Below are 22,769 nucleotides of genomic sequence, written 5' to 3'. Positions count from 1 at the left end.
CCAACTTCACCGTGCAGTAGAGGTTCAACTTCGTCTCTCTGTTCCGTCTTGGAGAGAGAGTCCATCAATTAAACGATGGATCAGCTGAACGTAATGCTCTCATGTGTAACGAGAATGAGAAGTTTACAAAGTTTAACCCCACCACCAAATAATAGGCTCATAAAACATGGAAAGGATATTATATAAGCCTTTTCTACTGAACACTGCTCACCTTTACCGAGGTAAAAAGATGATGCTGGAATCCACGGCATACTGGAACGCAGCTATCCCACCAGAGCTTTATTCATTACTGAGGGGAAATGTGTCTTTTGGATTAATACTGTATATCACTGTCCTACTACAGAATAGATCTGTTCTGGACACAGCTAGATCCTCATCAGATGGTAGACTACTTAGGCTATTGTGTGTGGCGTTCATGTGATCAATATAATGATAATTTATTTAGCACATTTCCAGACTTAGTCACAAAGTGTTTTACTGAACAGGGTAAAAGAGCATAAACTACAACAAAAGATCAGTAAATAAAATAGCCCAGTAGGCACAAAATGTAATGACAAACACACATATATATATATATATATACACTATACTTCTACTCCACTACATCTCAGAGGTAAATATTGTACTTTTACTCCACTACAAATATATGAAAACTTTACTGGTTACTTTTGTAGATTTTGATTATTATTACAAAACATACAGTATAACCACTTCAGCCCTAGATCGGCCATTTGAGAATAGCCGATCTACAAGCTCACAATGCGTCACGATGCATTGCGAGCTTGTAGGTCTGCTATTTTCAAAAGATTATTATACATTTGAAAACCTAAAATGGGACATTTTGTATGAGTACTTTTACTTTTGGTACTTCAAGTACATTTTGATGCAAATACTTTTATACTTTTTACCCCCCGACCGCCGGCCGAAAAAACAACAACATTTTTTTTGCCTTACAGATCTGCGTTTTTCGTCCGAAAAACTGCTGCCGCTCCGCGACCGTGGGGCTCGCAGAGGGCCTCCTTTGGTAGCATGCAGGAGCCTTTAGAGTACCTTTAGCATGCAGGAGTCTTAAGAGTACCTTTAGCATGCAGGAGCCTTTAGAGTACCTTTAGCATGCAGGAGCCTTTAGAGTACCTTTAGCAAAGAATAAAAGGGTACAAGACTTCCGTTTGTGCTTCATCTGCAGTGGATATTTTAAGTGAGACAATGTTTAAATAGCTCTATACCACCTATATCCCAATCTGGGAACCCAGAGCCAGTGAGAATGAAAAACAGCGCCCTCTGCTGTTTGTACTATCTCTCACTGGCTCTGGGACAATGGCGACGTTGCGCAAAGGAAACCAGGGTTTTGGTCTTTCACTTCCGGTGGTGCCACTATGTTTTCATTCCCACTAACAATATTTCTACACGGAACACTAACACCACTTCTCCCAGAGAACTTGGATGGTTTTGGTTATAAGCCCACTTGTTTCTATGATGAAAGAGTAAGTTAAAATGTGAATATCTTTCCGTGGTTTTGTCTGCTCCGCGGACGCTATTGTTAAATTAGTTTGGGTTTGTTTCGAGGGGGAAAGATCGACGGACACGTGAATCCCGCCCACTACATTTGATTGGGTAAAGCGCGGCCTGCTTCCTGATCTGAAGGAACGCCCACTTGTAGCCCAGTGTGTACATGTTATGACGAGCCTTCACGACAGATTCCAACGCAGAGCAGAATCTGTTCTTGAGAGATTACCTATATCCCTACAGCCCATGATCCCTGCTTACTGTGTTGAGACAATTCATTGTATATTGTATTTTAAATGCATCTTAAATTGTAATTTCAGTCATTACCAGTGATTTGTGACGCAACAAAAAACTTGGCAGAATGTTGCAGAGAGCCTTTATTTTGGTAAATAGGTTTACAGAGTAAAAGGTATTACAGAAGGTCTTTGACCTTTACAAAAACAATAAAGAAAAACTAAAGCTCTATAAACACAAAAACTCATGTCAAATCTAAACCAAGAAATCAAATGAAGGGTTAATATCATCGTACTGTACATCATATCATATAATACATTTATTATGCCTTTGGACAGGCACTGATGCTCATGTTGTTCTACCAGTAATGAGCTCCAGGGAATAAAAGATTACAAGTAATAAAAACAAAAAAGTAACAAGCATTTGGAACTCTATCATGGTTAATGTATGCATTCAAATCCATGGACTACAAATCAGTCATGATTAGAGGGGAAACGAGTAAAGAGAGAATAAATCATGAAAATAAATTCCATACACAAGATAAAGAACTTCAACTCACAAGACAATGAGAAATCAACATGAACATTGCTTGTTCAAGATATTGTCAGAATAATAAAACATTTATAAGTGTCCGTTATCATGTGTTAACTCAGGTGGCTTCATTGAAAACAGTATTTGTTCCAGAATATCTAACAGTTTCTGCACTTTACAAATCCTCTCATCTTAAGATGTGCTTTCTGACCACTCTATGAATCCTCTCATCTTAACACATTTTTCTTTTTATATATTTTTTTTCCACGTGGGGCGCTCTAACGAAACTGTGGGATCATCCAAGGAGTCTCTAAGAAGGAGAGGCTGGATGTGGATCCATGTAAAAAATGCTTCCATTCGTCGGCTCCAATGTTAGCTCCTTGACTAAAAGCTTAATATCTCCTATATCTTCTGTTTCTTTCCGTCTCGCACGCAGGCTTTGTTTACATGCACGTCCGCGTCGGGGCTTCTACAGCACGAAACATATCAGCGTAAGTGGATGGAAGATATGCTGACACTAAACGTACCCTATTTTAATAAACCTCTGGCACACGATGTGTTAAGATGTGCTTTCTGACCACTATAAATCCTCTTATCTCAACTCTTTGCCTGCTGGTTATGCCAAGGCGCTGCCTGCCATGGACGAGAAAGACCAGTATTTATTTTGGTTGTTGAAAAAAATGTTCTCACACAGAACCAGGATATAACGTGGTCCGAAGATTTACAGCTCCATTCACTTCCTGGTTAAAGTATTTGGGAAATATTCTGTATCTCGGCTCCTGTGTTTTACTATGTATAGTTAGCGAGACATGCTATTTTCAACCGCGTATAACAAGCGAACGGGAGCTCGCCATGACATTTTTTTTTTTTGCGGAAGCACAGTGAAACCCTCAGTGATTAGCAACCATCAGGGGATCCATCATACTGGAGATAAATATTCTGTGACTACTTGAAAAGATTAGAGATTCAAAACATCGCTGGCAGTCTGGGCTTTATTTAGTTGTATATACTCTGGCAGTGAAAGAGTTAAGAGGTGATTTCTGACCACTCTATGAATCCTTTCATCTTAAGACGGTCTTTCTAATCAAAGCATTTGTCTCTAACTGACACTAGATGTTTTCCTACTCTGTGTGGGTCTTCATGTGTGCTTTTAGGTCGCGCATTTCACGATAGCCTTTGTTGCAAACTGTGCAAGTAAAGGGTTTTCCCCCTGTGTGAGTCATCATGTGTCGTTTCAGCTCACATCTTTGACTAAAGCCTTTGTCACATTCTGCACACTTAAAGGGTTTTCCCTCCGTGTGCGTCTTCATATGCTTTTTCAGCTCAACTTTTTGATCAAAGTCGTTGCCGCAAACCGAACACGTGAAGGGGTTTTCCCCCGTGTGCGTCCTCATGTGTACTTGCAGAGCAGCCATTTGGCTATAGTTTTTGCCACAAACCGTACAAAGGAAGGGCTTCTCCCCCGCAAGAGGCTTCTCACCTGTATGAGTCCTCATGTGTTTGTTAAGATTACATCTTTGACAAAAGGCTTGACTACACACCGTACAAGTAAACGGCTTCTCCCCTGTATGAGTCTTCATGTGTTCGTTCAGAGTGCCTCTCTCGCCAAAGGCTTTGCTACAAACTAAACAAGTAAAAGGCTTTTCGCCTGTATGGGTCCTCATGTGTTTTTTGAGGTCGAACCTTCGACCGCAGCCTTTACCACAAACCGTACAAGTGAAGGGCTTCAGCCCCGTGTGAATCATCGTGTGTCGTCTCAGATCGCTCATGTCGGCGAAGCCTTTGAAACAAATCGTACATTTGAAGGGCTTCTCTCCCGTGTGCGTCCTCAGGTGATTTTCCAGCTGACCCTTTTGGCGGAACCCTTTGCCACAGACCGTACAAGCGAACGGCTTCTCCCCCGTGTGAATCCTCATGTGCACTTTCAGAGCGGTGCGGCCGCCGCAGCTTTTGCCGCAGACCGAGCAGGTGAAGTGGCTTTCCCCGGTGTGGGTCATCATGTGCACTTTCAGAGTGTCCATGCCGCCGTAATCTTTGCCGCAGACCGTACAAAGATAGGGCTTCTCCCCTGTGTGCGTCCTCATGTGTTTGTTCAGAATGCATCTTTCGCCAAAGGCTTTGGTACAAAGTGTGCAAGAAAAGGGCTTTTGCCCCGAGTGACTCTTTGTGTGTCTTCTCAGCACGCTCTTGTCACCAAAGCCTTTGTCGCACACTGTGCATTTAAAGGGTTTTTCCCCCGTGTGCGTCCTCATGTGTGTTTTCAGGTCACGCATCGCACGATAGCCTTTGCTACAGACCGTACAATTGAAGGACTTCTCCCCTGCTTCGGTCTTAATAAAGGGCTCTTCCCCTTTGTGGGTCCTCATGTGTTTTTTAAGCTGACCTCTGCTGATGCCTTTGCCACAGACTGAGCATATGATGGTCTTGTCCTTGGAGTGGGTCAACATGTGCTCTTTGAGATGACTGGCTCGACGACAGCCTTTGCCACAGATTGCACACGTAAAGGGTTTTTCCCCGTTGTGCGTCCTCATGTGTTTGTTCAGATTACTCTTTTGACCGTAGCCTTTGTCACAGACCGTACAGGTAAAGGGTTTTTCCCCTTTGTGAGTCCTCATGTGTCTGTTCAGATTGCTCCTGTGACCAAAGGCTTTGCTACAAACCGTACAATTTAACAGCTTCTCCTCCCCCGTGTGGGTCTCCATGTGCTGTTTAAGTTCATCCTTTCGATCGTAGCCTTTGTCACAGACGGCACACGTAAAGGCCTTCTCCCCTTTATGGGTCATCGTGTGCCTCTTCAGGTGATCTTTTCGTTTAAATATTTTGCCACACTCGGTACAACTAAGGCTTTTCTTTTCCGCGCGACTCCTCTTTGACGGAGTGGCTTCCGACGACTCTTGGAGGGGGTCGTCACCGGTTGGCTGTGATGTTCCACAGTCCTCTGCACCAGCCTGTGTTTTCATGTGTTCAGCTGAGGTGCCGGCTAGTGGCTCCGTCTCTCCGTTTTCATCATCATCGTCGTCGTCGTCATCACTTTCTACTACTACTGTAATCGTTGACCCACCAGCCTCCTCCGTTGACCCAGCAGCCTCCTCCGTTGACCCAGCAGCCTCCTCCGTTGACCCAGCAGCCTCCTCCGGTCTTTGAAGGAGCTCCTGCCGTTCCTCTTTAATGCGTGGAGGTTCTGGTTCCTCCTCCTGGACCAGACCGGAGCTCCTCTCCTGTTGTTGTTCAGGAGGGGAAAACTCCTCCTCACACGCAGGGAGGTGAAGGAAGTCTAGGCAGAAAGAAAGTACAATGAGAGAAAAGCCCATTAAATATTTCAGATAAAAAATCCTCCAGCTCTCCACTGATCTCATTCCCCCCCATATTCGGCACAAACACGGGGATGAATTAATCCCATTGTGCCATTAACTCTTTGCCTGCGGACTCTGCTAAGGCTCAGCCTGCCGTCGACCAGTGGAGGAAAAGGTACTCAAATGTTTTACTTAACTCATTGAGTGCTATTCACGTGTTTCACATGTTTCACAGCTATGGTGCAACGTGCCAATCACGTGTTTCACGTGTTTTACCGCTAAGGGGCAACGTGCCAATCACGTGTTTCACATGTTTTACCGCTAAGGGGCAACGTGCCAATCACGTGTGGGGATACAAATGTTCAGAACCCAAGATATCATTATCTGAAGATTTGCAGCTCCATCCACTCCTTGTTTAACTTATAACTGAAAAAGGCTGTATCTCGCTTCCTAAGCACTTTTTTTTTTTTTTTAAATCTCTGGCACAACATAGCCAGAAATAATTCTGGCACTCTTTGGGTCATTTTATGGTCTACTCATGCTTTAGTGAGCCCCGACCCCCCCCAGACCGTTTTTAAGTTGCTTGATTCATTATTTAGATATTTGATATTCACACGCCCCCTTCCTATACAAACCCATTATAACTTCAAACTCCATTTTTAACAAGTTAGATTCATCAAAAACACCCGTCCTTGGTTCTGCCCTCCTAATACGCAAGGAGGGCTTTTTTCATTTATTTTTAAATATTATTTTTTGAAAATTAAAAAAATTAAATACAATAAAAAAATGAAATAAAATATAATATAATAATAATTACATGATAATCGCGCGGGGGGGGGGGGGGGGGGCTCGCCTTGCCCCCCCCCCCCATTCTACGAGACTCGGATATGTCTTTTAGATCGGGGGATTGATCATACTGGATATAAATATTCTATGATTTTTCAAAGGTGAGAGAAAACACTAGTTGTTTTATAGCTGTGGTAGTTGTTTTATAGCTGTGGTAGTTGTTTTATAGCTGTGGTAGTTGTTTTATAGCTGTGGTAGTTGTTTTAGAGCTGTGGTAGTTGTTTTTATAGCTGTGGTAGTTGTTTTATAGCTGTGGTAATTGTTTTATAGCTGTGGTAGTTGTTTTATAGCTGTGGTAGTTGTTTTATAGCTGTGGTAGTTGTTTTTATAGCTGTGGTAGTTGTTTTATAGCTGTGGTAGTTGTTTTATAGCTGTGGTAGTTGTTTTTATAGCTGTGGTAGTTGTTTTATAGCTGTGGTAGTTGGTTTTATAGCTGTGGTAGTTGCAGGAACTTATGCTGTAAAAAATAAAAAACGTCTACATTGATCAATAACAAGTGTTGCCACGATACTGTATGTCGATACAATATCTTGCAAAATATCAATGTTCGATACAGTTATCGATACCTCAGGAAAATAATTTCCACAAAATTGAGGGCATAATATTTAGTATTTTTATTTAAGTCTGTGAGGGAATTACAGATCGACTCTCCTCTTTATCCCTGGTAGAAATATCACTCTTTTTAATAAACATTTGTATTTGTCTCTTCAGATTACTGTGTGTGTGTTAGGGCTGGTGAATTAATATTTGAATATTCCTTGAGTATGGGGAAAATTTTAATGTTATACAAAAAACAATGTATAAAGTAATAAAAAACAAACAAAATATATGTTTTATTGGATCCAAGCACTCGATACATTGTTTTTTGTATTGTTTCTGTCAATAATTTTTTTATATATACATATATATATTCGAATATATTCGATTATCTGCCAATTGTTAAGACCAATATTCGAATATCATTTCTGAGGAAAGTTGACAGCCCTAGTGACTGGGTGCGTGTGTGTGTGCGTGTGTGTGTGTGTGTGTGTGTGTGTGTGTGTGAGTGTGTGTGTTTTAAGGGCCGATTTTTTTGGGGGCGAAATTTGTCATTTTATTTCACAAATGTAATGGTCTGCCACATCGAGAATTCCACTCTTCAATTATAGCCCGATTAAATGTAAGATCCTGCACTTTAATTCTATCTTAACAGATTGATGTCAAGTCTGGTTATTAAAACTTGTGTCAGTTGTTTTATGTCACAAGTCAATCAATGACGTCAATTACGTCTGACGTCATTTACACATCCTAACTGGTTCGCGGTTTTCCACCCCCGTTCTGAATTCCCATAGACGTGTTTAATATCGCGTCAAATAAAAACTGTGTCCCAAACCCCCGGTGGTTTGACTCTTATGGATATGAAGCATCAACTGACGGTGAGAAAACACTAATGTTACTTCCGCCGAATTAGTAACATTTTCGCCAGAAACAGACTGTATCAAATATGAGTGACTGACTATCATAAACGATACAGAACCTCCTCCCTGATAATATCGCCGAGACAGTTTGTTTATTTTTGGACCACAATTCTTATATGTATATTTTAAAAAAATTAAATAATAATAAATAAATAAATCCATTTATTTTCTTCATTTTTTGTTTTTATGACAGGACAGTTGCCTCTCGCGCGCCGCAAATGGCCCGCGGGCCGCCTATTGGGGAACCCTGGTATATAGCAACATAAATAAATATTTGAAGTTTTTCAGAAAACTTAGGTCAGGATTTAGAAGGCGTTTAAATAGGTCTAAATAAGATGAAGAAGTTTTGGTCAGTGAGAGAAGTGCATGGCAGCAGAAAGACTGTCATGGCATCTGGTCGCGTTACTATAGTAACCCGACACCGGGCACTACACGCGCTACAGCCCAATGTATACTTCGGCGTAAGGTGGGGCGTGCGCCGAAAACAGCAGATCTACAAGCTCACAACGCGTCGTGTCTGCCACGCGTTGTGAGCTTGCAGATCTGCTATTTTTTGACGCGCGGCTCGCTGTACGGCGTAGTATATATAACACAGGGGTTGACACTAACGGCTGTCAGTGACTGCCCGTGGCAGGTAAATAAAACGTGCGGGCAGGCGGAGTTTGCTTTCAGGGTTGCCCGACCGGGCAAGTGAGCGTTGGAGTGGAGACGCCACCGTCTTTAGTTTAGCTATAAACTGTGGCGATTAGCGGTGCATGGCCACTACCCCTGACTTACTATATGTGTCAGTTCATTCACGTGATGACGGTGGCCACTGGCCAGCCACACTGGCTTTTATGAATGGCGTGACGTCACTCTCAGTGGTGGAAAGTAACTAAGTACATTTACTTAAGTACTGTACTTAAGTACAATTTTGAGGTATTTGTACTTTACTTGAGTATTTCCAATTTCCAATACTTTTACTTCTACTCCACTACATCTCAGAGGCAAATATTGTACTTTTACTCCCACTACATATACTTGAAAACTTTAGTTACTAGTTACTTTTCAGATATAAATTATGATATAATGAAACACACATTAACCACTTTAAACCTATTTTATACCTAGGCTATTTGAAAATAGCAGATCTACAAGCTCACAACGCGTCGCGATGCGACGCGTTGTGAGCTTGTAGATCGGCTATTTTTAAATATTTAGTACTTTTACTTTTGGTACTTTAAGTACATTTTGATGCCAATACTTTTGTAATTTTACTCAAGTAAGTTTTTTATTCTGGACTTTTACTTGTAACAGAGTATTTTTATATTGCAGTATTGGTACTTTTACTTAAGTATGGAATTTGAGTACTTTTTCCACCACTGGTCACTCTACCTGAGAGAGGAAAGTTGGCGTCTTGTCGGAGTGACGGGAGGACTGGCTGCCTGGGCTCACTGCCGCCGTTTGTTTGTTTGTTTGTTTGTTTGTTTGTTTGTTTGTTTGTTTGTTTGTTTGTTTGTTTGTTTGTTTGTTTGTTTGTTTGTTTGTTTGTCGTGTTGCTCGGGACGGAGGATACAGAAATAAACTCATATTTCATACAGTCCGTTTCTGGTGAAAATGTAACTAATTCGGCAGAAGTAACATCCATACGAGTCAATTCGCCGGGATCATTTGTTTATTTATTTTATTCTTATTTGACGTAGGGCTTTCACCAACTAGTCGACTAGTCGACTAGTCGAATAGTTGAAAAAAAAAATGTTTTTTTTTTATTTATGCCATAGTAATGGCCCGTCTTACTATAATTATTATCCTCCTGACTTTATTTTTTATCAAAAGGGGGTCAAAAGTATGCCCAATAAAAGCCTATTATTGGGCAATGGGGATCCTTGGAGACGCTGCTGTGGTGCTGTGGTGCTGTGCCAGAAGCGCTTCCCTTAAAACGCCATAAAAATAAGTGCAGGAGGATAATAATAATAGTAATATAGTAGTAGGATGGAATTAAAACAATGCCCCCCCCTAATAAATTAATAACTAATTATTTTTTTTAATGTAAATTTTGACTAGTCGACTAGTCGACTACTACTTGGTCAAATGAGTCGACTAGTAATAATCACAATATAAAATAATATTACGCGATATTAAACTCCTCAATGGGCATTCAGAATGGGGGAGGGAACCGCGACCCAGGTAGGATGCGTAAATTACGTCAGACTTCGGTGCTCTATGCCAGCTGGAGAGCGGAGACGGTGGCAACTGTGCAGGATATTAATACACATATATGTACCCAGAGTTGTGTAGGCACAGCCTGATAATATTGATTGTATTTTCATTGTACTGTATCTGTTCTATTTGCAGCATTTGTTATGTGGAAACACATGTTCAGAACAGACCAGTGATGTGCCTTATTTGTCTGTTTATCAGGTACATATTATATTTATGTTTTCATTATTATTGCTAGTCTATCTCTGCTATGAGAGCGCTATTGTTATGTGGAAACCCATGTTCAGGGCAGACCAGTGATGTGCCTTATGTGTCTGTTTATCAGAATAAATCAACTCAACTGAGAGTCCTGGTCTGTGGTGCTTTACAACACAACGCAAGATCACGTCTGTTACACGCGCATCGTGCCACAGCGTGTTTCTAAACAAACCATTCATTATTTTATATTTCTTTATCCTAATATCAACCAGAGATCGCTCTGGTTGATGTTATTGATGTATTTGATTGGCTCTGGCTGGAGATACAACACGTGTATTTCTCCCGAGGGACAGAGAAGAGGCTCTGGGGAGCCAAGGGGCCAGTTGCAACACCTCACACTAAGTTCAAACTTAGCCTAGTTATGGCTTAGATGGCTTTTAATATTTAACCCATTTAGCCGGGAAAGTATCTGTGTCATTTTTTAGATTTCTTTGGCCAATCAAAAATAGCAGATCTACAAGCTCATAGCGCTATGAGCTTGTAGATCTGCTATTTTTTGTTTTTTTATGTGAAAATTCGTGCAAATCTTTAAATATAAATATATATATATATATTTTTTAAATATATATTCAAAGATTTGCACTCATTTTCACGATCTTAGCAGATCTACAAGCTCATAGCGCCGCGCTATGAGCTTGTAGATCTGCTATTTTTTGAATAGCCAAAGACATCTAAAAATGACAGAGATACTTTCCCGGTATTGAATGTGTTTAAGCTATAACTAGGCTAAGTTTGAACTTAGTGTGGGGTGGTGCAACTGGCCCCCTGCTGGTCCAGAGCGCCAGGCGGGCTGCTCTGCTCATAGACCCAACATTCCACTGCCGTGCGAGGTCTTCGTCTTTAGTAAAAATAAACAAAACTATTTCACTGCTCACCGAAACAAAGGCTGTTTTGTGTTGTTGAAACTCTATTCTCCACGGTGGGGAACGCCTCAGAACCTTCTCTGTATGAAACACTTTTTTGGGCAGAAAATAAAATATGTCCGCCAGACTTTTTTTTTTTAATTTACTCCACTGCGCCCCCTACAGATCTGGTGAATATAAATGACCATTGACCATTGTAGGGGGCGCACTGGAGTAAATAAAACATTTTCCATCTGGTGGACATATTTTATTATCTGCCCAAAATGTGTATTATACAGAGAAGGTGAATATAAAGTGTATTATACAGAGAAGGTGAATATAAAGTGTATTATACAGAGAAGGTGGGGTCCTGAGAGGCTTCCCGACCTGGAGAATAGACTTTCAACAACACAAAACAGCCTTTGTTTTGGTGAGCAGCGAAATAGTTTGGATAATTTTTTTACTAGGGATGCACCGATGAGACATTTTGGCCGATATCGATATCAGATATAATATATTGCTGTTATGGCCGATAACCGATATAACCAATGTCGATATGATCGATAAAAAATTATCATTCTGAAAAACATGTGTAAACACTGAATTTGAAACAGCACTGCCTGTTTATTCCAAATTATTTTATTTTATTATCTGGATAATCCCCAGAGCAAAAAATATTTGTGTCAACTGCAAAATGTACCAGTGACAGCAGCTTAGAAACTATTTCTGGCCGTGTTTGCCCACTGCCAGAGATTTTTCATTGAAAAAAAAAAAGTACTCAGGAGCTGAGATACAGAATTTTTAAGTTTTAAGTTAACAAGGAAGTGGATGGGAGTCTAGATCTTCGAAAAATCATATCTCCTTGGTCTTTGGGTCAAATTGGAAAAAAAAATGTAACCCTAAAATTACGTTTTTTACGTCCTAGGCAGGTTTGGTAATTTGCAAAAAAATACGTTTTTTACGTCCTAGGCAGGGAATGAGTTAAGCAAATATCATTGATGTAAAGAATAAAAGGTTTGGGCCCCAATATTGACCCCTGGGAGACGCCACAAGCAATGTCCAAATGCTTTGAGCTGTATTTGCCCAGCTTCACAAGCTGTTGACGTCTGTCTGTCCAAATTACTTTGTGAACAGGGCTGTTCACATCGGCTCAATTTTGATATCGGACCGATACCGATTAATTAAAAAACAACTATATCGGCCGATATATATCGGTTGGCCGATATATCGCACATCCCTATTTTTTACCAAAGATGGAGACCTCGCACGGCAGTGGAATGTGGGGTCTATGAGCAGAGCAGCGCGCCTGGCGGGGCGTTAGAGAGAACTAGCTTACGCTCTGGACCAGGGCTAGGGGGGCGGGAACATGAAGTTTTGGCCCAGTCTATTATTGGCTGAAATGAATAGTTTGTTTAGAAACACGCGGCAGAAGTCCCGCAGTGCGTGTATTATAATCTCCATGGACCATTTCTCCGCGGTCAGTGAGCCTCTGTGCCCCCCCGCTCTGACACGCCCTGAACCCCGCTCTGACACGCCCTGAACCCCGCTCTGACAGATCCAGCACGACATCGAGATTTTTATAATTTCAATAAGAGATTTGGGGGGGATATATATATTTTATATACACAGATTTACAAATAAAAGACAAATTATGTTGAGGTCACTTCCTCATTTTTCTGATCTGTTTGATGCGCGTGCGAAAGGCGAACTGAGAGCAAATGCCAATCAATCTGTGATAGGTCCCGCTAGGGGTGTGCCTTCATGAAACGATACGATATTGGGCTCACGACATCGATATGATACAATATATGGCACTTTTTTTATTATGAAAATATATGGGGGTGGAAAAAAGCAAATGCAAACAAATACTTCTGTTTTTGCATTATTATTATTGCAAAATATAAAAAACGTATCGCGATATATAGCGGGACGATATATCGTGTGCACGCCTGTTTTCATACTGTTTTCAGAGAGACCGCGTGACGGACAGTATCATATATGATATTTTTGGGCCAGGTCAGAGGACCTTTAAGCAAAAGTTTTCTTTTTAAATGTTATCTTAGAGCGGTCCTGAATTGTAAGAAACATCATAATTCATATAATATATACAAATGCAATGATGTGTTCTAATTAAACTTGAAACTTTGCTGTAGCCAGTGACTTAGTTCCATACCTGTTGGTTCCTCTGTTGGTTCCTCTGTTGGTTCCTCTGTTGGTTCTTCTGTTGGTTCCTCTGTTGGTTCCTCTGTGCTCGTACTGGCCTCTCCCTCTGAAACAGCAGAACCGCTGTTCTCTCCGCCTTCACATAGGGAACAGAAAGAGAGGAACACGTTACTTGCATTCATATATTTTTTTTATTGCCTTTTACCCCTTGTTATCCCCAAGTTAGTCATTATGACAATTCATTCCCCCCCCCCCCACACACACACACACACTGTAACTCTGAGAGTGTACAAATGGAACCAAATGGACCCTTACGGGTCTGTAACTCTGAGAGTGTACACATGGAACCAAATGGACCCTTACAGGTCTGTAACTCTGAGAGTGTACAAATGGAACCAAATGGACCCTAACTGGTCCATTTGGTTCCATTTGTACACTCTCAGAGTTATGGGGTTCCTTGAAATAAAAAAGGTTTGAGAACCACTGATCTAGGGGAATTCCCGTCCGTGGCAATGTTATCCTTAGCACAGGGGTGATGCAACTTTGATGATGTAGAGGGCCACTATATATTTCCACACTCACTCCAGAAGGACACATATACTCAGGGGTGCACATAACTGGCGCGCAGGTGCGCATGCGCACCCAAAATAAGTAATGCGTGGCACATCAGACGACGCGAGGCGCTTTTGCGTACCAACAGCTGGGACAGGAATTTCCAAGCTTTTATTTTTTAGCAAAACTAAAAAATAAAAGCCTGGAGATCGAGGCTAGGAATTTACTTCCTGAAGCCACACTTACACAATCACGCTAAAGCACGCGTCGGCCCCATGTACAGCCATTGCAGGGGGAGAGGACGCATGCTGCACGTGATTGTGTGAGTGTCTCGCATCGCCTCGCTGCGTGCACACAGCCAGCAGCGGCTGTTAGAGGCACTCGTCACCGATGATGAACGCACCATAATGGTGCAAAATATGCCGTGAACGTCCCAATCTGGCGGATAAAAGCAGCGCAGCACAGGGCACCAACCTTGGGGGCTTCATCAAACGGTGTGAGAAAAAAAAAACGGCGAAAATCTACGGAATTTGGAAGCAGAGCGTCCTATTTTCTCGCGCAGCACGCACCCCCCCGTTGACAAAACTGTCCGGTGGGCACCTTGCTGAATATCCCCCCCCCCCCCCCCTTGACAAAACGGCACGGGACCATTTATTTTGTGCGCACCAAGTCACATCTCCAGGTGCTCTTCTGAGTACTAGACCTAAAAAGTTATGTGCACCCCTGCATATACTGTTGGGCAGACACCTCTTATCTCCGTATTCTAACTTTTTCGTAAATGAATGCCATTCTTCGCCATTCTATGTCACACAAAAGTAGCACAACTAGCCGATCTACAAGCTCAAAACGACACCGCAGTGCCGAATGTTAATACTAGTCATTAAGCTACTAATATAGACTGAAGTAATTAAAGCGGGTCATGTTTGCATGTTTTGTAACAGCTGAAATCAATAATATATCACTATTCTGATATTAACCTGCGGGCCACATTAAGTGAAGGTGGGGGCCGCATGTGGCCCCCGTTGCCCATGTATGCCTCAGCAGAATCGGACGGGAATTCCCATTTTTTGCTACTCTGGTCTTATCCTTTGGCTTTGTGCCCTCATGTTTTAAATGTTTTGTTCAGTTTCTTATATGATTTTAGTGGTGTGATTTACTGTATTTCGTCACATTTATTCATCTACGGTTAAGGGTGTCACGATACTCGATACGTATCGAAATCGAACCGAAAATGACGTACGATACAGTGTATCGAAATCAAAAGCCGTATCGCGATTCAAGGGTTAATTTAAAAAAAAATACTCCCGCGCATGCACACATCCGATTGCACGTCCGGGTGAAGCCATGCTGCGAGCAGCTGTTGTGTTTTTCCGTGCATCGCGCATGCGTGCTTTTGACGGGGGAGGAAAAAAAAGACGACAGGACAAAGTCATACACACCACAGAGGAGTTTGGAGGAGAGAGAGAGACCGCTGTAGCGTTGCGTCTGTACTACTACTTTACATTTCACCATGGCCACTGCTGAAGCCAGCGATAGTAATGATGATACACAAACGGAAGAATTGGAAAACCCTCCCGCTTCCTTTAAGTCAAAAGTCTGACAATATTTTGTCTTCCCAGTTAATTATGAGGGCACCCGACGCGTTGCTGACAAAACGGCTACCGTTTGTCGATTATGCTCCACATTGATAGTTTCTCCGTCTTCTCTTTTTCCCCTCTACACCTAAAACCTCTCGGCCAAAAATAGCCGATCTACAAGCTCACAGCGCCTCGCAGCGTGAGGCGTTGTGAGCTTGTAGATCTACTATTTTTGGCTAAAGTTCACCTCAGAAAAGAGATGGGGTTACGGTAAAAAATAAATAAACCCTGTTGAAGACCCCTGGCTTAGCTTATTATTCACATTTCTTGTTTGTTGAAGCTCTTACCTGTTCAAACAATGTGAACATACTTTAAGATGTTTAATAATCTTGTATTTAGATTTTATTTAGTTATAGAGCTTCACAAGAATATTGTTAACTCATCTTAAAGAAGAATCTGAAAATGACAGTTGTTGTAAGGGCATAAAACCCTTTTTGTTACTCATTCTCATTTGATATTATTCAAAAAAAAAGGGACTTATTGAGAAACATGTGTTTTTCTTTACAAATCAAGACAATAGCCTAAATTAATAATCATATAGCCCTCAAAGCTGAAAAAAAAGGAAATTTTAAAAATATATATCGTATCGAAAATCGAATCGAATCGTGACCTTAAAATCGAAAGTCGAATCGAATCGTGGATTAGGCGTATCGTGACACCCCTATCTACGGTATATGCTGCTGTTCAAACGTCGGGTTTAGGCCGTTTGATTTGCACACACATGCGCTGCCACTGACAATCAATGAGATGGCTGCTAAGCAGTTCACTTTTGTTACAGGCTACTACCTATAATGGCCAAAATGGGGTCCAAAATGACCCATACATCGGTCTCACCAATGTCATGTTGGACCCCGATACCGGGCTCTAAACGGTGTCAGGACAACTCTACATACTACTATCACCAGTAGATAAATAAAGAGGTACAGTAGATACTGGTCCTGATCAACTTCACTACAGGTTAATACCACAGTAGATAAATACAACGGTACATACCGGTCCTGATCACCTTCACTACAGGTTAATACCACAGTAGATACATACAACGGTACATACCTGTCCTGATCACCTTCACTACAGGTTAATACCACATTAGATAAATACAACGGTACATACCTGTCCTGATCACCTTCACTACAGGTTAATACCACAGTAGATACATACAACGGTACATACCTGTCCTGATCACCTTCACTACAGGTTAATACCACAGTAGATAAATACAACGGTACATACCTGTCCTGATCACCTTCACTACAGGTTAATACCACAGTAGATAAATACAACGGTACATACCTGTCCTGATCACCTTCACTACAGGTTGCATGATTGCATCGTCCGTCTCTGGCTGTTCCTCCGACAGCGTTGAGCGTCTTTTGGAGGCCATCTTCTTCTTCTTCTTCCCTCGAGGTGCCGTAGACCTCTCCCTGTGGTGATCTGTGGGAAGTAAGGATGAGGACCATATGAAAATTACATGTCACGATTATTGTGGCCAAAATAATTGCGATTAACAATATTATCACAATAATCAAAATATGCTCAAAACTTTACTTTTGTAAACAACTTGCATCCCGGGCATCCCTATTCTGGGGGAGGGGGGGGGGTAACAAACAGCAGATCTACAAGCTCACAACACGTTGTGAGCTTGTAGATCACTGACACTTTTAAGTCTCCTACCGGAGCCGCCGGTCATCACATTATTGGCTTAGAAATGCGACAAAAACTAAAATATCTCCATGAATTCAAGGCTTCATGTGGTGTGTAACTGATAGGAAATGAAGTATTTTTGGGGGTGAACTATTCCTTTAACCAACATTTAGGAAACAAGCCCAAATAAACAACTATATTACATTACAGTCATTTAGCAGACACTTTTATCCAAAGAGACTTACAATAAGTGCATTCAACATAGGTAGGGAACTAAACTACTAATCACCAGAAGTCTTAAGTGCATTTTCTGCAAAAACAAGCAACTAAGAGAATACCTAGCGCTAAGGTAAAAGTGCAATATATCAGCTACCTACTTTCTTAAACAGATGAGACAAAATACAAAAAAACTACACTTTAGAAACAAGCCCAAATGTTAATAATATTTACAAGCCACTTTACAGAGAAACGTAAAATAAGCAGGACCACGACGAATCAAACGGCTGAATTCAAGCGATCACATGCCCAAACGATCATGGAAAAGAAGCAGCGATTTCAGTGGAGTTAACTGTTGCCAGCTTAAGAGGGAGTCACTTGCTAAAAACAGATCTACAACGCAAACGACGCCTCGCGATGAGAAACGTTAACTTGTAGATCGTTATTTTTTGTTGGTACCGCGGCACTAAGGAGAGATCAGCTCTCACTGACAGGGGCGGCACATTTCTCACTCTCTCTCTCACACACATTTTAACACAACTTTTATTCATGTCCACATAGAGGAGAGCATACAAGGACACAAATATTAAAGATGCAGTTGAGTTGATACACTAGACGCCTTAACAGACGTCACACTGATAAGGACCAGTATGCGCGCGCAGGCCGGCACCAAATGAACCCCACCACTCATAAGATGCAATGTTAAAGACGGGGTGCCGTGATTCCCCCCCCAAAACATAATCATCAGGTATTATGGTTATACCAGGAGGAAGATTTCTTTCAAAAAAAAGTGTACAGAAAGTGTTAAAATTATGTTTTTATGTGGACACGCCTCCAGTTCATTAAGTATACCTGGTTCTCGCCTTAGCACCTCCTCCACCATCTTAGCACCACCCACCTGTCCTTGTCCCTCCTCCTTCTCATGCCCACACCTGTTGTGTTAAGATAATTAGGGGGAGGGTATATTTCTACTGCATCATTAAAGCGCTGTTTTTCTATTGGCACGTTTGACCCTCAAGGTTTCAGCCAACCAGGAAGAAAGTCAAAATAGTCAGAGAAGACATAAAACACCATAAAAACACCACCAGGAGGCTTAATGAAGTTCTATCAACCTCATAGACACATGAAAAACACAAAAATTGCTAAACCATGGCACCACCTCTTTAAAGTGGTCAAAGTCTCACGTGTAAAAATGCATCCCATCAAACTTTCAGACGCCGTTTCTCTCCCAGTGTGGAGGAAGAATACTTAGGATTTTTACTGTGATCTCTGCCTCTTGAAATATGTATTTCTTGGTTTCTGTTGTGTGTAAACAATAATAACAATTCAAAGCAGTTGTCCCCCAAACCCCCCCGCCTCCAGTGGCTGTCATAAGAACGGAGGGAGCGCTCTATGATCACGGCACCAGAACTTGCTTGGCTCGCGCAGCTGCAGCCCGTCAAGCCTAATTTACGCTCCGTCCCGCGAAGGTGTGGCGCACAGAGAACAGCCGAGAATCGCAGACCTCCAAGCTCACAACGTTCGCATCCGCGACGCGGTTGTGAGCTTGTATGTCGGCTGTTCTCTCGGTGCGCAATACCGTTGCGCGATGAAGTATATGTGTCTCGCTCGGGCGCGCCTCACTAGCCAACACACAGAGGAGGTTGAATGAAGTGAAACCAGCAGAACCCCAAAACAACAGGTTTGGGGATCTGTTGGGAATTAATTACATGAAACAGTCACCTGTGCGTCCAGTCTCAATGTTTGTGAACAAATAATTGGTCTATAAACTTGTCATTCAGTACTCCATGGGTAGGGGTGTTCGATATTGTGATAACTATCGTCAATGTCCCCACGATATGCGTTTTCAGAGATATCGTATCTATCGTCATAAAGTGAGTCACTCAGTCATAGAGTGTGCACTCACATTCTATGATTTGCAGTTCTATACCTTAATTTATACTTCTGTAGTACGACGGTTTCGTTCGCCAAAAATAGCAGATCTACAAGCTAACAACGCGTCTCGACCGCACGTCCGGATCGCATTGATTGCTTAAAGATCTGTTGTGTTCATCACACAGGCTCCCAAAGTCCCCGCCCCCTTTCTTCTTGGCAGCGAGTTTATCGTCGCTCTTGTTGTCAGTCTGCACAACAGCAGTAATGGACGGAGAGTCAGGCTCACCGACACGGTGCAAACTAAAGTTAATTGCAAAGTTTGCAATGTTCGAACGTCACTCGATATAACTTTTAACCAAACGCGGGTGAAACCGCGAAGGTGTCCCCGCTGCCCGCATAAAGAGTGCACGCACGCACATGGATCAACGGACCTCGCGTATCGATTACAAACAACAATTCGTACCTCGCTTACAAAAGCTTATCAACACCATGAATTAACATTAGCTGGATGCATATGCATATCAATGATCTAGTGTGTAACCTGCTAGTCTACTGTTAGTAGGTAGGTAGGTGTAATAGGCTACTGTCAGCAGTGGTGGAAAAAGTACTTAATTAAAAGTATCAGTACTGCAATGCAGAAATACTCACAAGCTCACAACGGGTCGCAAAGTGACGCCTTATGAGCTTGTAGATCGGCTATTTTCAAATAGCCGAAGTATATAGGGATAAAGTGGTTAATGCGTGTTTTGTAATAATACAAATCTACTAAGTAACTAAATTGTAGTGGAGTAAAATAACAATATTTGCCTCTGAGATGTAGTGGAGTAGAAGTAAAAGTACTGAAAATGTAAGATAATCCAGTAAAGTGAAAATTCCTCAAATTTGTACTTAAGTACAGTTACATTCCACCACTGACTGTCAGATGTTCTGTCTGAAGCAGTCTGTTACACTACTAACTCACCATAAGCAGCCTACACTGAATGTCACATGATGCAACAGCTGGATAAAAAGGAATAGATTATCTATCTATCAGCAGCATAAAAACTAATATTATAATTATATCTATATCTCTCTATCTCTCTCTATCTATCTATCAGCAGCATAAAAACTAATATTATATCTCTATCTATCTATCTATCTATCAGCAGCATAAAAACGAATATTATATCCATCTATCTATCTATCTGTATGTAGCCTGTCTGTCTGTGAACACATTAATTAATAAGATATGATTCATTATATTATATAATATAATGATTATACGTGCCCCATGATCATATCTTATAAAACAATTATAATCATAAAATATAATTAATCATCATAATGTTATTAATAATCATAAAATAATAATACCCCAAAAAACGAACATAAAATATGGTGATATATATCGTCTATCGTGATATTTCTTGAAAAATATCGTGATAGTATTTTTTTCAATATCGAACACCCCTATCCATGGGTATAAGTAACAGTATATCCCTCAGTATTCTATGGCTCTATGGTTCTCAAACGTATTCATGTCAAGGACCCCCAAAATGATATGTATGTGGCTGCCTAATCCCCCCCGAAGCAAATATGTTGTTCCAGGGACCCCCCGCCCCTCAGAAGCAAATATTTGAGTTTAAAATATATATATTCAAAGATTTGCACAGATGTTCGATAAAAAATAAAAAGCAGATATACAAACAGATAAATACCCCCGTACCAGATTTGTGTAGTAAAAAGTATTGAAAATATATTCCACATTTTGCACTTTTTTTCCCTCAACATTGTTTCGTTGAAAATAGCAGATCTAAAAGCTCACAACACACTGACAGTCGCATCACGGCACGTTGTGAGCTTGCAGATCTGCCATTTTCAAACAGCCCATGTATGTACCTGCATATAAGTTTAAAGTGCTCATGTGGCCTTACATATAGTCGCTTTTGGGCTTGTTTTTTTTTCCTAGACCCGGTTGCTTATTTCTCTCAACAAATCTGGCAACGCTGGCTACTGGGGAAATGTAGCAGTTGAGCCAGCAGCCATGGTTCACATGATGAGCGTCATGGAGCAACTTGTTCCTGGTTTTGTCACTTTCTCCATTTACAACCCGTACATCTACATACACGTTCATATTTCAAATATAAAGTACTGACCCCACGGCCATGGATGTAACAATGATGTACGGACCCTCAGAAATACCCGTATCTTCTGTGTTTTTCAATAAAAAGCATTTTAATCCGCTCGGCGGCCATTTCCTTATGGAGTTATAATGTATATAAGAATGCAGTACACCTCCCAACCGATAGGGTCGCGTAGTTGAAAGCGTATGAAGGACATTATGAGAAAATGGCCACCGATCGGATTAAAATGCTTTTTTTATTGAACAATACTGAAGATACGGGTACTTAGACCCACCCGTTTTAACTTGTAACATCCATGGCCGGGGGGGACAGCACTTTATATTAGAAATGTGAACGTTTATGTAGATGTACGGGTTGTAAATGGAGGAAGTTCCAAAACCAGGAACAAGTTGCTCCATGACTGTCATGACATGACTTAGCTTAGCCACATGTAGCTAAGTAGCTTAGCCACATGTAGCTTAGCTTAGCCACATGTAGCTAAGTAGCTTAGCCACATGTAGCTAAGTAGCTTAGCCACATGTAGCTTAGCTTAGCCACATGTAGCTAAGTAGCTTAGCCACATGTAGCTAAGTAGCTTAGCCACATGTAGCTAAGTAGCTTAGCCACATGTAGCTTAGCTTAGCTGCTAAGCTGGTGTTGAGTGTAACGTAAACAGTGTGTGTGTGTGTGTGTGTGTGTGTGTGTGTGTGTGTGTGTGTGTGTGTGTGTGTGTGTGTGTGTGTGTGTGTGTGTACCTTTGGTGTGTAGTTTGTTGTGTTGAGCCTCCATCTCTCTTAGGAACAGGCTGCACATCCACTCTGCGGCCGCGCTGAGGCGCTGCAGCACCAGAGCCTTGACGTGGTGGAGCTTCTTCTCCCCGCAGACCTCCTCCTCCTCCTCTTCCTCATGTTGTTGTTGTTCTAAAACACACACTATCTGCACGATCTCCTCTCCTAATGACGTCATGTGCTCGTTAATAGAGCGACTGACGGTCTCTAATGACGTCATGTGGTCTTTGTGACGCATTTTCCCTCTTTTCTTCGCAGACATGATGCTCTTTGTTTGTCTGATTCCTTCTCCTTCAACACCCTGTGTGTGTGTGTGTGGGGGGGGGACTACACGCTGCCACTTCCGGGAAGACGTTGGTTTACGCGCGATCGCGCATGCGCATTGAATGGTTTAGGCGGCAACGTTGCCGCCTGAACCCTGAAGGCACATTCAGAGTTGTAGCCTGGTACCTTCTGCCCCCTGCTGGAGGAGATGTGTAACTGTCAGTCACTGATTAAACGTTAAAGGAGTTGACTTATTTTCTATCAATTACACCCCCCATGTATCATCGAATTCATGGTGATTTTTGTTGTTGTTTTTGTTGCATTCTTAAGCCAATAATTTGATGACAAGCGGAAAGATGCTA

General features: G+C 41.7%; 1 protein-coding gene across 3 annotated transcripts; it reads right to left on the bottom strand.

The window, feature by feature from the left end:
• Positions 1-1,859: 1,859 nt before the first annotated feature.
• Positions 1,860-22,449, bottom strand: LOC308089849 (uncharacterized protein). Of its 3 annotated transcripts, none has more exons than XR_013933565.1 (5): positions 22,111-22,449; positions 16,812-16,952; positions 13,340-13,465; positions 3,317-5,545; positions 1,860-2,462 (listed from the first exon to the last, which is right to left on the bottom strand). XR_013933565.1 is itself a non-coding variant. In XM_080434783.1 (5 exons), exons 1-5 carry the CDS (start codon positions 22,403-22,405, stop codon positions 3,393-3,395), a joined length of 2,679 nt encoding a protein of 892 aa, XP_080290909.1. In that variant the 5' UTR covers positions 22,406-22,449; the 3' UTR covers positions 1,860-3,392. The 3 variants fall into 3 exon arrangements, 2 of the variants coding, with proteins under 2 accessions (XP_080290909.1, XP_080290908.1); XM_080434783.1 differs by having other exon boundaries at positions 1,860-5,545; positions 13,340-13,387; positions 13,424-13,465; XM_080434782.1 differs by having other exon boundaries at positions 1,860-5,545.
• Positions 22,450-22,769: the final 320 nt, after the last annotated feature.

The sequence above is a fragment of the Gymnoscopelus braueri genome (assembly GCF_963280865.1).
Source record: "Gymnoscopelus braueri genome assembly, chromosome: 8".
NCBI classification, from domain to species: domain Eukaryota; kingdom Metazoa; phylum Chordata; class Actinopteri; order Myctophiformes; family Myctophidae; genus Gymnoscopelus; species Gymnoscopelus braueri.
The sequence above is the reverse complement of the archived record's forward strand: the minus strand, read 5'-3'. Positions and strand labels throughout refer to the sequence as shown.

Coding starts and splice junctions, on each gene's coding strand:
- LOC308089849 (XM_080434782.1), bottom strand. CDS start 22,405: ATGTCTGCGAAGAAAAGAGGGAAAATGCGTCACAAAGACCACATGACG. Junction 13,466..16,811: donor AGTGAAGGTGATCAGGACAG/GTATGTACCGTT, acceptor CCCTATGTGAAG/GCGGAGAGAACAGCGGTTCT. Junction 5,546..13,339: donor ACCAACAGAGGAACCAACAG/GTATGGAACTAA, acceptor CTTTCTGCCTAG/ACTTCCTTCACCTCCCTGCG.